Source organism: Hylobates moloch, unplaced genomic scaffold (assembly GCF_009828535.3).
Source record: "Hylobates moloch isolate HMO894 unplaced genomic scaffold, HMol_V3 SCAFFOLD_12, whole genome shotgun sequence".
Classification (NCBI taxonomy): Eukaryota; Metazoa; Chordata; class Mammalia; order Primates; family Hylobatidae; genus Hylobates; species Hylobates moloch.
In genome coordinates, this window is record NW_026652287.1 from 46,183,236 (window position 1) to 46,198,076 (window position 14,841).

The window sequence follows — 14,841 nt, forward strand, 5'->3', positions numbered from 1 at the left end:
CATGAGCCCAGGTTGATGTGGGGCCTGGATGGAGAAGAGTACTCCTAAGGAGCCCAGGCTCCTGCGGCAAGTAGCTACCTTGTCTGGGCCTCCCTGCCACTTTCTAGAAAGGAAGGGATGGGTCTAGGGGACAGGTGGTACCTGGGCTGCTCCCCAGGAAAAGGAACTGCCCACTGCCATGGGGCTGCTATCTGACTTCAGTGTCCCAGTTGAGAAGGTGCTCAGGATGAGAACACATAGATCGCCCTGAGGAGATAGGATCAGGCAGGAGGCTGTGGAAGCTGAGACCTCAGCCCTGTCACTCCTTCACTTTATTCTTCCCTCTCTGGGCACCCACCTGGCAGCAAGAGGCCTGGACTTTTTCTGGACATGGCCGTATGTCCGCCTGCCATCTCCTGGGCTCGTATGTAGGACACAGAAAACGAGGAGGTTTACCTCCTGGCTTCCTCCTTGGGGCCTCCTGGCTGGGAGCCCAGAGGCAGCCGGTGCTGGGGCAGGGTGTGGTGGCCGCAAGGTGGGGGTGGGGAGCCCAGGCCCTCTACACAGGCAGCAGGAGGGTGCAGGCCTGGCTCCTCCGGCTCCAACTCAGCTTTTATGAACTCCAGAGAGAAGCCAAGTTTCCTCAGCCCTCTAATGAAACCGAGAGCAAGAGCGAGCTGATTGGAAACAGACAGGAGGGGGAAGAGCTGGGGCCTGCTCTGGGTTGGGAATTGCGTGTGCAGGGACGCGTATGTGAGGACACGTGTGTGAGTGATGAGGCTGAGCACATGAGAACACCGCCTAGGTGGCAGTGGCTGGGTGCACACCAGCTCGCACTCAGGAGATGTGTGTGCATATGTCAGACGGCCATCCTGAGCAGATGCTGGCTTTGTCTTCATCCGGAGCCCCAGGGAACCCTCTGCCTCCTCTTGTCCCCACCCAGTCTCCCACCCAGGGCCTGAATTAAGACAGGGCTAGTAAGGCACTCACCTTAGGTGCAGAGTGTCAGCAAGTATCAAAAACTCAGTCATCAAGATAAATAATATTTTAATGGAATATGTTTTAAAATCCAAACTATTGCAAAAAAAGGGTATGATAAGCAAACACCAGTTTTTTTTGTTTGTTTGTTTTTCTTTTTTTTTTTTAAAGACAGTTTCCTGCTCTATTACTCAGGCTGAATGCAGTGGCACGATTATAGCTCACTGAAGCCTTGAACTCCCAGACTCGAGTGATCCCTCCTGTGTGCCACCCTGGCTAATTTTTAAATGTTTGTTGTAGAGACGGGGTCTTGTTATGTTTCCCAGGCTGACCTCCAACTCCTGGATCAAGTGGTCCTCCCACCTTGGCCTCCCAAAGCACTGGGATTACAGGTATGAGCCACAGCACTCAGCCATGTCTTTGTTTAAAATGGTTTAAAATGTTGAGGCTGGGCACAGTGGCTCATGCTTGTAATCCCTGTGCTTTGGGAGGCCAAGGCAGGAAGACTGCTTGAGGCCAGGAGTTCGAGGCTGCAGTGAGCTGTGATCACACCACTGCACTACAGCCTGGATGACAGGGCGAGATCCCATCTCTATTTAAAAGATACTGGCTGGGCGCGGTGGCTCACGCCTGTAATCCCAGCACTTTGGAAGGTTGAGGTGGGCGGATCACAAGGTCAGGAGATCGAGACCATCCTGGCTAACACGGTGAAACCCCGTCTCTACTAAAAATACAAAAAATTAGCCAGGCGTCGTGGTGGGCGCCTGTAGTCCCAGCTACTCGGGAGGCTGAGGCAGGAGAATGGTGTGAACCCGGGAGGCAGAGCTTGCAGTGAGCTGAGGTCGCGCCATTGCGCTCCAGCTTAGGTGACAGAGCGAGACTCAGTCTCAAAAAAAAAAAAAAAAAAAAAAAAAATTCTTTAGGCTGGGCACAGTGGCTCATGCCTGTAATCCCAGCACTTTGGGAGGCCAAGGCAGGCAGATCACTTGAGCCCAGGATTTTGAGATTAACCAGGGCAACATGGCAAAATCTCATCTCTAGAAAAAAAAATGCAAAAATCTGCCAGGCCTGGTGGCGTGCACCTGTAGTGCTGGTTACTTGAGGGGCTGAGGCGGGAGGATTGCATGAGCCCAGGAGGATAGCTTGCAGTGATCCGTGTTTGTGCCACTGCACTCCAGTCTGGATGACAGAGCCAGACCTTGTCTCAAATAATAATAATAACACTTTTTTTAAAAAGCCAAATAAAATAAAGACAAGATCCTACCCTGCCTCATCTGCCTCATCCTAATCTCCCAGCGCTGGTTGTGATCAAACTTTATTTACAAAAACAAATGGCTGGCCTTTGGACCCTAGTTTGCCTATTTGATTATTATTACTATTTTTTTGTATTGCATTAAAACATCATGGATCCTGATGACTGACTTTTTTGTGCCACCTCAACTGTTGTGCCTGTGGTGGTTGCCTCACCTGCTCAGGATCCTCAGGACCCTCAGCCCTCTGACCAGCAGCTCCCCTCCTCTCCTGTCCCTCCCACTGGCTGCCTCCTTGGCCCTGATGCCCTTTTTTCCCTGCCCACGTGCATGCAGGGAGCCCCCGGGCCACAGCGTCAGCCCTGCACTTCCCCTCCACGTCCATCATCCAGCAGTCGAGCCCGTATTTCACGCACCCGACCATCCGCTACCACCACCACCACGGGCAGGACTCACTGAAGGAATTTGTGCAGTTTGTGTGCTCGGATGGCTCGGGCCAGGCCACCGGACAGGTGAGTCCAGAGGGCCCCAGGAGCCCGGCTACAGCCTCATCTCCACATCTATCTGTCTGTCTCAGGGCTCACAGGGAGAGGGCCCAAAAGCCAGGAGCCTGCCTGCCTGGGGCTGGAGCAGCAGGGAGCTGGTAGTACCAAACGCCTCGATTTTTTGGGTCTGGGGACGGGGGTCTGTGTATTATGCCAGGGCCTATCATGGTCCAGAGAGGTGGGGGCAGCATCTGGGCCCCCTTGCCCAGGCTCCTTGCCCTTCCCATGGTCCTTGGCCCCTCAGCAGGAGTGAACTCATGATGATCCAACCTGGATCTGGGCCCTGACCTCCCAGTGCTCCTCTTAAACCTCGGGGCTGCAAGGATTTGCTAGATTCTAGACCAGGGTTTCCCCAGTATCAGCACTGTTGACATTTGGGGCTGTTTATTCACTATTGTGTGAGACCATCCTGTGCACTGTAGGATGTTGAGCAATATCCCTGGCCTCCACCTGCTAGATGCCAGGAGCACCTCCTCCTCCCCAGTCTTGATAATAAAAAAATGTCTCCAGATTTCAGTGTGCCCAGGAGGGCATGACCATCCCTAGTGAGGAGCACTGTGTCAAGGGAAAGCCCCAGTCCACATAGCTGCCACGGAGACTCCTGTTGGCAGGACTTTTAACAAAGGGTTCCCAGGACAGTCCTGGTTCTAGAGTGAAACCCTGCTGCTCCTCAGCCCTGGGAGACACACTGGCTCCCCCCAGAGCCCTTCTCTGTCACTGACAGAAACTCAGGGTTGGTCAGCAAAAGAATGATCCCAGGAGGTGCTGGGCCAGAGATGACCCTTCAGTGGGACAACGGTCCCTGGTTGGAATGTGGAGGTTTCTAGACCTCTGGGAAAAGTCCAGAGCCTCAGCAGCATGCTGTAATAGGAGAAGCTCCAGCTCCTCTGTAGCCAGCCCTCCCAGCCTGGAAGCCTGCTGTGAGAGGTCAGGCAGGGAGGATGCTCAAAGGGCTGTGGTGGGGAAAGGCATCCCGGAAGCACACACCAGAGGCTGCCTGCAGCCACCAGCCCCGTGCTGCCTTGGTGTGCTCTGGCAGAGTGAGCATTTGCTAAGTGCTGGTGTACTGATTTGCAGTGGGGCCGTGGCTCCGCCTCCTCACTCTGTCCCTAAGGGAAGCCAGTCCTCTTCCCTCCCTCCTGTTCCCCTCCTGCTCCTTTCCTCCTCATCTCCCTTCCCCCTTTGCCCTTAGAGGGTTTCTCTTGGCTGACTCTGCAGCTCCTTAGTGTACTGGTAGCTTCGCCCACCTCTCTGGACAAGCTCTGTCCACTTTTAGGGTCATGGAGGGAAGAGCAGACCTGACCTCTGACAGCTGCTGTGCTTGCATCAGAGATGCCAGCAGAGTTCACGGGGAGCTACCAGCCTATGCCCAGCCCCCAAGGGGCCTGGGGTCTGGGATATGCGGCAGAGAGGCCTGGAACATTACCTTACCTGCTTTCTTAACTACCAAGGCAGCCAGGATTTGGAGTCAAATTCAGGCTGGCCTAGAGACCAGCCAAGGTTAGGCCAAGGAGCCAAACCTAGCCACAGAACCCTTGGGGTCATTTAGTCCCCTGGCCATTTTGAGCCTCTGGTCCTGAGGGCTGGGTCCTGAGCCTCTCCCTTGACTTGACTGTTCAAGATTGAGGACTCTAATATAGAGCCATAGTTTTTTAAAAAAAGACAGAGGACTCATTTTGCCTAGAACCTTCTCTTCCTGAGGCAGGCACTTGCTCCAAGCAGACCATGGACAAAACACTACAAACAGGCACCTTGATTAAGCAAGGAGTGTGGCCCAGCTGGGGAGCAACCTCTGAGTTTCCTTGTGTGGCCTGTTGTACTGAAGAGAGGGAGAGGGGGCTCAGCGGGGAGCCTGCTTGATGGAGCCCACCCCCAGCTTCTGGGAGGAGGCTAGAGACAGCACTGTGTTACACAAGAGGCTGATGCATAGCTGCAGAGAGCCAGAGGGCCCGGCTTCGCCACTGATCCAGTGGGCAGGGAGTGGCAGTGCCCAGCTGTGCTTGCACTACAGCCACTGTTAAGCAGTGCTTCTCAGACTTGGCATGCACGAGAGTCAACTAGAGCCCTGGCTAACACACAGATGGCTGTGCCTCACCCCCAGAGCATCTGATTCAGCAGGTCTGGGGTGGGGACTGAGAATTAGCATTTTTCCCAACTTTCTAGGTGATGCTGATGCTGTTTCTAACCTCCTTGAGAATCAGAAGTCACAGATCAGTTTTGCAGGAAAATGTCTGCATAGAAGAATTTTAGGCTGGGCGCAGTGGCTCACACCTGTAATCCTAGCACTTTGGGAGGCTGAGGCAGGCAGATGATTGCCTGAGCTCAGGAGTTCGAGACTAGCCTGGGCAACACGGTAAAACCCCTCTCTACTAAAATACAAAAAATTAGCCGGATGTGGCGGCGTGTGCCTGTAGTCCCAGCTACTTAGGAGGCTGAGGCAAAAGAATCACTTGAACCCGGGAGGCGGAGGTTGCAGTGAGCCAAGATTGCACCACTGCACTCCAGTCTGGGCAACAGAGTGAGACTCTGTGTCAAAAACAAACAAACAAACAAACAGACAAACAAACAAAAAACAGAATTTTACAGACAATTGCAGAAGGGTTCCCAGGGCACACCTATAGCCTGGCCTTGAACCCTAGGGTAATAACAGCCAAGGCCATATGGAGACACTATGCAGAGGAGATACAAAGGGCAGTTAAGAGGATGCCTGGTTAGCTGTGTTTCAGGGAGAAGGAAGAGACTGCCAAGTGAACATGATGGAGAAATCACAGGGCCCAATGGGAGAGCATGACTCTGGGAGGCAGGATGCCTGGTCCTGGCTCAACCTTGACCACCAATGTCAGAACAGCCAGGCCCATGTGTTCATCTGTAAGGTGAAAGTGAGGAGCTGGCCGGGCGCGGTGGCTCATACCTGTAATCCCAGCACTTTGGGAGGCCGAGGTGGGCGGATCATCTGAGGTCGGGAGTTCGAGACCAGCCTGACCAACATGGAGAAACCCCGTCTCTACTAAAAATACAAAAATTAGCCGGGCATGATGGTGGGTGCCTGTAATCCCAGCTACTTGGGAGGCTGAGGCAGCAGAATTGCTTGAACCCGGGAGGCAGAGGTTGCAGTGAGCCAAGATTGCGCCACTGCACTCCAGCCTGGGCGACAGAGTGAGACTCCATCTCAAAAAAAAAAAAAAGAGAGAAATTGAGGAGCTATACCAGCTTCCAGGCTCCTTCTAGCTCCTAACTCATGAGGTTTTAAGGCACTGCACAGTCACAAGACCTTGAGGTTTTTAAAACCTCAACTGTACCCCAATCAGAGCTGAGACATGCCAGCCTGGTTGGAAGTTACATCTAGAAACTGAATGTTGTAAATCAGCAGGTTTCAATGTCTGGTCATATCAGGCGGATATTAGCATTATCGGGTGGGATTAATGATTTAGATACTCCTGGGGGAGACAGGCTCTGAAGCTGGAGGAAGGCAGAGGCCGTCCTGTGGTTGCTTGGAAGGCCTCTGTGTCCCAGTCCCCTGGGAGCCTGAGCTTGGGACACCTGGAGAGGAGGAGTGAGGCTGTGATAAGACCATCCCATTCCCTCCTTCTAGGCAGGCATGGAGATGAGGGGAGGCGTCACATCACCTTTCTCTGCAGAGCTGCAAACCCCCACGCTCTGACCTGCACTGTTACCTGGAACTGAGGGTCCCTTTCCCAAACACCTGCACAAAAGTTCTCCAGCCCACACACACATGGGGACCAGCAGCCACTGTTTGCTTTTGTCAGGGGCCACTGAGAGTTGTCACCCTTGGAGTGGGCAGGAATGGGTCAAAGGAACCATTTAGAGGGACAGTGTGTCAGACCTAGATGCTGGTCATCGTGGTAAAAAACAGTGGGCAGAGAAGCCAGAGTTCAGAAGGGCGTGGGTGCACAGGCCAGCCTGGGCTTCCGTGACTTTAAAGTGCAGCAGGAAGGACAAGTTGATCCCACGCTTAGTGGTACTTGAGTGCTGCATGCTTCTGCCGACTCACTGGGGAGCTGGCAGGGATGGGGGAGTGGCCTGTTTTGAAGGTTCCAGTGAGATCAAGAATGTCCTAGAGGAACAGGGCAGAGAAAGATAGGTTGTGATTCAGGGGATCTGGCTGGTCCCCACAGAGAGGACAGTGTTTTTTGAGCAGGCCTTGAAGGGTGTGGGAAATAGTCTTTCATACAGGGAGCTCCACAGCAAGCCAGCGTGCAGTACTGCCTGCTCAGCCTGTGTTCTGCAAACCCCAGTCAGTTAGGAATGGGAAGTGCAGAGGGGCGGTAGGGGCTGGACCAGTAGAGGCATCCATGGGGGCCTTGAATGCCCAACTGAGGAGATTGGACTTCATGTTGGGTGTAGCTGGGGCCATGGAAGGTTTCAGAGGACTGGAGAAACCTGAGCTGATGTGGATTTGGGGGAGAGGTTTGAAGAGCTTGCTGGAAAGAATCCTAGCATCCCTGGAGTCAGGCAGGCATGGCTGTGAATTCCAGGTCTAGCCAGTTGCAGCTGGGTGACTTAGGATAAACCATTTAATGGCCCAGAGCCTCAGTTTCCTCAGTTGTGAAATAAGGAGAATAGAGCTTCCTTTGTGGCAAGGCTTCCCAGGGCAGGCCTGTTAATGCTTGGACTGATGATCTTTTGTTGTTGGGGCTGTCCTGTGCACCGCAGGATGTCGAGCAGCATCCTGGCCTCCACCCAGCCCCTCCAGCCCCTTTGTTGTGACAACTGAAAGTGTCTCCAGACATTGCCAGTGTCTCCTTGAGGGGGACAGAATTACCCCTGGGTGAGAACTGATGCTTTCTGGGGTGGGTCGGGGGTTACACAACAGAACTAAAGCACCTAGTCCAGGGCTGGACACTGAGGGTCCTGAGCTGATAAGCACAGTCTTAGCACAGGGGAGCCCCACACACCAGCTCATTGTCATCGTCCAGCTGAAATCAGTGAGGACAGAACGAGGCACTGGCTGGAGACATCAAGGGGATGGGCTTCTCAGGGCTTGCTCACCGATAGGAGGAGCACACAGGATCCTCTCTGGGTCTCGCATCTGGGTGCCCAGAAGGGCGGAACTCTATCGGTGCCTGGAAGGGTGGAACTCTGTCCCATAGGAGAGTTGCCAGTTTAGGATGAAGAGTGCGGGCCAGGCCTTCCTGAGCCCACGCCGCAGTGGTCATCAGGGTCCTGTTCAGAGCAGCAGGAGGTGTGTGCCCAAACCTCCAGGGAGGTCTCTCCAAGGAACCTGCCTGGGAGAGGCAGGGGCGCCTCTGTCTATCCTTTGGCACCTATGTGTCCTGAAGCCAGAAGGCCAACCCATGCAAGGCCATGCACAGGGCCTGGAGGAGAAAATCCAGTTAGAAGCAAATGAGGGCATAAAGGACAAGGAATGCATCCTGGCGGCCGAGCATCCATGGCGTCTGAGGGCGTCGTACAGGGAAGTCCTCCTGAAGAACCTCACGGGCACTAGAGCTGGCAGCGACGGATTTTCTTCCCTGGCCATTCTTGAGAGAACAGGTCAGCGCCCTACCACCCACAGGCAGTGAGGACTCAGGCTGCTGGAGCCGAGGACGAGCTCCCCAACTTCTGGTGGCCTCCTGAGGACATGTTGTGGGGTGGGTGCTGGCAGGCCTGCCGTCCTTGGTTAGGTGAACCAGCTCAGCCCGACAGCCCTCAGAGGGAGGCAGGCATGTGCTTTGGGGAGCCAGGGGAGGAGGGTGAGCGCACTCATCTTTCCTGCTGTAGGAGATGGTCTTCAGGAGTGTGAGAGTTCTAGGTGCAGCTGCACGTATTTGCTAGGTGGCACATTTTGGTACCTAAAACATTTTCCCTCAGAAGTAACAAACCACCCGTCGAACACTCCCTCCCTCCCTCCCACAACTTCAAAAGAGGACCAAAAAAAGAAAAAAAAAAAAAAAAAGAGAAACACCTGAGAGACCAAATAGAGGCCTTACACCCTCACCCATCCCGTGCCCTGGAGGAGAGGACCGAATCCTGGATCTTCCACCGGGAGCGCCCGCTCTCAGGAGCGAGCTGGCGCGGCCGCGCAGGGGAGCGTGTGTCTGTGTGTGATGTGCCTTCATGCGTCACTCTATTTATGTTGTTCGCAGCCCAACGGTAGCGGCCAGGGCAAAGTCCCGGGGTCATTTTTGCTACCGCCGCCGCCTCCAGTGGCCAGACCTGTGCCCCTTCCTATGCCTGATTCCAAATCCACCAGCACTGCCCCAGACGGCGCCGCCTTGACTCCTCCATCACCTTGTAAGTGGACGATGAAACCGAAACCACAACGCCCAGTGTCCCCGGCCCGTCCAAACAGTCTCCACTGCAAAAAGAAAAGCCTCCCCCTCCCACCACCAAAGCCCCCCAACCCAGAGCACCATGGACAAGAGCAGAGCCGAGCCCCCCAACCACAGCCTCCCTCCCGGGCCTCAGTCACACCAGCCAGCACCCCATGAGCCCCCTGCCCGCTGCTCCCAGCCTGGGCCCGTGGCCCAGGCCCCTCTGGGGGGCGGGAGGGAGAGCACAGCTGGGGCGCGCAGGCCAGGGGTGCTGGCGGGGGTGGGAGGGGGCGGGGAGGCACAGCCATGCCATCTTCATGCCTGATTGCTGTTTTTTTTTGTTTTTTTGTTTTTGTTTTTTAATTTTTTTGTTGTTTCGTTGTTCCCCCCACACCAAGAAAATCAAATGTAACCACAAGGCGACGCCACCACCATCCCCTTTTTGCCTCGCCCCTCACCTCCATCCCTGGGCCCTCGGGCCTCAAAGACGCAGCAGGCCAGCCCCTGACCCCTTCCCCCTCAGTCTCACATTTGGTTTCTCGTTGTTCCTCTTTTTTTTTCCCCCTTCCATCCCTCTCCCCTCCCTTCTCCGCAATTCCTTTCCCAGGTTAGATGTTCCAAGGACGAGGGAGGGCTGCGGGCTTTGGCTTACTTCATCTCTCTCTCTGTCTCTCTTTCTTTTCTTTTCTTTTTTTTTCCTCTTAAACCAATGACAAATTTTGTCAAAGGGAAAAGAAGAAAAATCAGTCGAGAGGTCCCAGGTAGACCCGGCGTGAAGGACAGGAGGATGGGGCGGGTGCTGTCTGTGGGCCAGGGTGGGCAGCTCTGGGGGTGGGCAGGCCACAGGCCAGGGCAGTTCGGTGGCGGTGGGAGGGGTGGCCCATCTCACACTGCTCTCCGCTCGCTCTGTCTCTCCTCCTTTCTCGTGGTTTGAGTTCTTTTCACCTCTCCATCCTCTTCATGCCATCTTCCCATCTGCATCCACCATAAGACATGAAGTCACAGTCATTGGAGGTGGGCAGGGTGGGAGATGGGAGCTGGGCTACAGGGTTTGGGGGCCACTTCTGGAGAGAGGTGGGCAGAATCTGGTGAGCATGGAGTCCCTGGGTGTGTCTGGTGCAGGGCAGCAGCGGGCCTTCCAGGTAACCTGTGACACTCCTTGCCTCCTCTGGGGGCATCTTCCCTTCCGGGGGTGCAGGGCCTGTTCCCTCCAGCAGGGCTCCAACTGGACAACCTGAGAGGAACTCAGGGCTGTTGAGATCATTTTGTCCTTGGGCCCCAGGATGGCTGCTCCCAGGCGTCTGAGCCCTAGTGCTCTGCCAGGCTCTCCAGCCTCCTCCTCCCCTATTGCCTTGGTCCTGGAACCACAGGCCTGTTGGACCTGGTGCATCAGTCAGAGGAGGAGAATGCCATAGGCCTGAGCCTTGCCACCCCTGGGCCCAAGCCAGGCAGCCAGCTCCTAGACCCTTCTCTGACCCTGCCCTACCTGGCTCAGCCCTCCATTGGGCACCCTTTGGGTTCCCCAAGCCTGCCTGCCTGGTCCTTGGGCCTGCCCAGGGTGGTAAGCCCAGGCTAGGCCACCCAGGTTGGAGAGGTAGCCTGGCTGGGAAAGCCTTCCCGAAGCAGGGTGGGGCCGGACTGCCAAAGCCTCCACCCTCCCCTGGCCCCCTCTCTTCAGTACCTGAGAGGGGCCAGTGGGAAAGCAGGGGTATCCACTGAGGGTACTTGGGGACCAGGGCTATCCCCAGCCCTGCCCAGTGCCTCACTAGCGGGTGGAACTGGGTCCAAGAGACTTTTATCTCAGCCTCCAGGGCCTCTCCCTCATCCCAGCCGTGAAAAAGAATGCCTGGCTGAGACTGTGGCTTCTGAGTGGGGGTGTGTCAGGGGTGTAGTGTGTGTTCCTGGTCAGTGAGAGGATGAGGGTGTCCCTCTGTAGTGGGGGGCAGGCTCGGAGCCTGGCCTTCAGCTCGGATGCCCCTCTGGCCCGTCCTTCCCACTGCTAGCCTAAACTCGGGCAGCATGGTCTAACTCAGTCTCTTCCTCTCTCAGCAGCCCCGAGGGGCAGTGCCCAGGTGGGCCCCAAGGCCTGACAGGGTCTCTCCCTCTCTCCCCTGCTCCCCACAGCATTCGCAACGACAGGCGCCTCCTCTGCCAACCGGTTTGTCAGCATCGGACCCCGGGACGGCAACTTTCTGAACATCCCACAGCAGTCTCAGGTAGGAGAACCTGCCCACCACCTGGATGCAGGGACCAGGGGAGCAGGCAGGGCTGGGGGGCATCTTGGTGTTAGGGAAGAGCCTGGAGTCCGTGGGGCTAACAGGGAGAGAGAGGTCTGAGGTGGGGCTGGAGGGCCCAGGCTTTTGCACGCCCAGCTGAGCCTGTCTCCCCAGGCAGCCCCCAGGCTCCCTGGCTAATCAGCTAATTGGATAATTAGCTCTGACAGCCCTGGCCCTGGGGAAGGCGGCCAAGGACCCAAGTCTAGAGGCCCTCTGGGCCAGGCCTGGTAGAAGCAAAGATGGAAGCCTGAGGCCCATCGGGAGGAGAATAGAGTCTGCCTCACTGCTTTCACCTGCCCCGGCTGGAAGCCCTGGCCCCTAGCCCTCCCCTTTCCCCTGGCTTTGGGTGGGCTGGGTGATGGGTGGAGGAAGGACAGAGGGCCTGGTGGGCTGCGTGCCCAGAGACTGGCACTGAGGGCAGGGCAGGGCAGACCGCCACCCTAGAGGCCCCTCACCCAAGTCTCCAGGAGTCCTGTTAGGAAGAAGGCCAGCATGCTGGAGACCTCATCCTTGCTCCTATCCCCTGCTGACACCACCGTTAGTTCTCACAAGGAGACAGATCCCTGTCACAAGCAGGAGATAAGACTACTCTTAGCCCTCCAGGTGGAGACCCCAGAGGCCAGTGACCACAGAGCCCAGTGCCCTTGGGGGCACAGGGAAGACCCATCTCAGGAGGACAGAGGCAGCTTTAGGGGGCCTGAGGCTTTTACAGCCCAGGGTTTTGAAAAAGAACATGCAAAGATCTTTCTTTTGCACATTTTACAAAAACACCTCCTTGGAGGTGTCCTCAGCCCTGGGAAATCCACCTCTCTCAAGAGCCCCTGGGGCCACCTCTCATCTCCTGCTCTGCCTCTGCTCTGGGGCCTGAGTCCAGAGAAAGTTGGTGGATGGAAGTTTTGTGTGTGGTTTGAGATTTTTTTTTTTCTTTTCCTTTCCTTCCCTCAAAAAAAAAAAAAAAAAAAAAAAAAAGCCAAAAAACTTTGTCAAACTTCAAACTTCAGAGCTCCCTAGTGGCAAGGAGGGGAGGGGAAGAGAACTTCAACCCCCTCCAGCTTCCCACCCCCTTTCCCCAGAGTCACGTCTGACCCGTCTGGTTTCCAGGAGCAACCAGACATGATGTAACACCCAGATGAACTTGAACTTGGGGGTGTTGAGAAGAAAAACAATGGCTCCGAGCAGGGGCTGGAGCCAGCCCCCTCTGCTCTGTGCCAGGGAGGCCGAGAGAGCCCTGCTGGCAGAGGCGGGAGGGGGTGCGAGAGGAAGGGACAGCAGGCGGGCCTCGCCTCCTGGCTCTGGGCTGGCACCAGGCTGCAGGGTTCCATCGCTCCCTCCCTCCTGCCGCCTGCTTGGGCTGCTCACAGTTCTGCGGTCGTGCGCTCTGGGGACCACTGCCACGAGCCCTCCCTGCTAACCCTGTTTCCGCTGCCTCCTTTACTTTCTTTGCTCACTTTGCTTGGACGTTTGGGGGCCAAGTCAGAGTTTAGGGAAAGTTTGTTTCCCCGCATGTTCCCTGTGTCTTAGGCTCCAGGAGGTAGGAGGAAGGAGTCCCAGCGGGGGTCCAAGGCCCCTGAGCAGGCAGGTGTGTCTGGGAGTGGTTGGGGGAGCTGGAGCTGGACAAGCGGAGCTGGAGCCCTCGGGCCTGGGGGCAGGCAGGCGGCTGCAATGGGCAGGCGCAGGGGGTACAGCTGGGGGTGGTTTCCACAGTAACCAGTGACTTTAGCTGATCTCTGGAGCACCAGATGGAGAGAGAACAATAGAATGAGGGAAGAAAAGAGAATTTTAGCAATTTTGTCATTCCCTGGGCAGCGCTTTTTACTTAGTTTTAATCAATTTTGGACCTGGCTCAGGAAGTAGGGAGGGGTGAGCAGAGAAAGCCACTCTGTGCTTGGCAGCAGATTCCCCATTCCTGGGACCTGTGGGGAGGTGCTGGGGAGCCCCCTTGGGGCAGCCTTTGTCCCTAACTCCAGACCTGGAACCAGAGTCTTCCTTCCCTGAGGAGGACCCCCCAGTCTGAGCATTGGCAGTTGTCCCCAACTGTACAGCTCAGGAGACCCCAAAGGGGCCAGTGTGAGGCCCTGGCATGATCTGCCAAGAGCAGATAGGGCAGGTGGGGCCCTCCCTGTCCTATTGTCCACACGCCTCATTTGCCTGGTGAGGAGAGGGGTGGGCTCACCACCAGAGCCAGCCTCCCCCTCAACCTCAGGGCAATGGCACAGGGTTCCTGTATAGTCTTCCCTTGGGAAGGGGGTCCCAGGGAACAGGCCCAAGCCTGTGGCAGGTGGGGGTCACCCAGCCCAGGCGGTTCCCACCCCCGGGCCTGGGCCAGAAGCCCAGGAGCTGGCTGTGGGCCGGTTCTCCTCAACCCACTCTGGGGATGCCTCAGGCCTGGGTTTCCGCCTTAGCCTCGCCAGGCCCCAATGAGCCTCTGTTTGGCCTGTAGTCAATTGACCGGTTGGACTTGGGGCAGGTGCTGGAGGAGCCCCGCTGAGGGAGGGCAGGTCTCTTGTGCATACTGTCCAGCACATACAGGAAATTTAGCATTTCTGCCTGCCCAGCAGTGCCTGGTCGTTGTGGCAATCCCAAACCCCCGCATTTCCAGATGCTCTTGATCTGCACTGTCCATTGTGGTAGCCACGGGCCACGTGTGGCTGTTTACATTTAAATTAACTTATTAACTAAAGAAAAATTTAGTTCCTCAGTTACAGTCACCACATTTCAAGTGCTTAGAAACCACTTGTGGCTAGTGGCTACTGCAATGGAAATGAGAACACTTCCATTGTCACAGAAAGTGCTAGATGATCTCCAAGGCCCTTTCTGAAACTCAGTGTCCCTATCCTCAGTCCCAAACCAGAGCCTGAGAGCCGGTCTGGCCCTGCAGGCAGAATGTTTGACCAAAGCAATGTTTTAAATATTGGAAAATTTCACACGAAATTCTGTTTGGGCTTCTGGCTTCTTTTGAAAAGTTAGCAGATGAGCTGCCCTGGGCCCTCACTCTGACCCTCGGCAGGGCACAGGCATTCTGGCCACCACAGACCCTGCTTCCTCGTGCTCGCAGCACAGGCAGCAGTTAGGAGCACAGCCTGCATTGCCTCTTACATTTGAACTCTGGCTCTGTTGCCCGAGGGCTGTGTGGCCTCCGGCAGGTCACGCACCCCCTCTGTGCCTGGCTTCCCTGTGGAGTCAGAGCAGGGGTGGAGTGAACCAGGACCTGGTATGTGCTCTGTAGTTGGCTCTGCCTGGCCCCTGCAGACCAGAGTCTGTGACAGCCTGGGAGAGGCCCCAAGATGCATTTTCAGGGACCCTCATTTTGCCCCAAGGGTACCACCAGGTGCACCCAGGCCCAGTAGACCACAGTAGATCCTGACCCACCACCTTGCCAGGAGGTGGGGCTGGAGCCTTGAATGGAGGGCATAGCCAAGCAGCCCAGACCCTTGGGGTCCGCCCTGGTTGTGCTCTGAGCTGAGCCACCAGACACAGGCAGACAAGGCCCTGTCTGTGGAAAGGTAGCGCCCCCTGCTGGCGACGTGAAGGAAGTGAC

The 14,841-nt window shown here is 56.1% G+C and overlaps 1 protein-coding gene across 11 annotated transcripts in view; it reads left to right on the top strand.

The window, feature by feature from the left end:
* The window catches only part of NFIX (nuclear factor I X), a 221,801-nt gene that overhangs the window by 202,142 nt on the left and 4,818 nt on the right, over window positions 1-14,841 (top strand). For 8 of the 11 annotated variants that reach the window (XM_032169873.2, XM_058424583.1, XM_032169874.2 and 5 more), the window contains 3 exons: window positions 2,544-2,719; window positions 8,860-9,007; window positions 11,152-11,243. In XM_032169873.2, the coding sequence (XP_032025764.1) occupies window positions 2,544-2,719; window positions 8,860-9,007; window positions 11,152-11,243 (416 nt within the window). The remainder of the gene's footprint in view (window positions 1-2,543; window positions 2,720-8,859; window positions 9,008-11,151; window positions 11,244-14,841) is intronic. The other 3 variants (XM_032169875.2, XM_032169869.2, XM_058424584.1) reach the window with 1 other exon arrangement.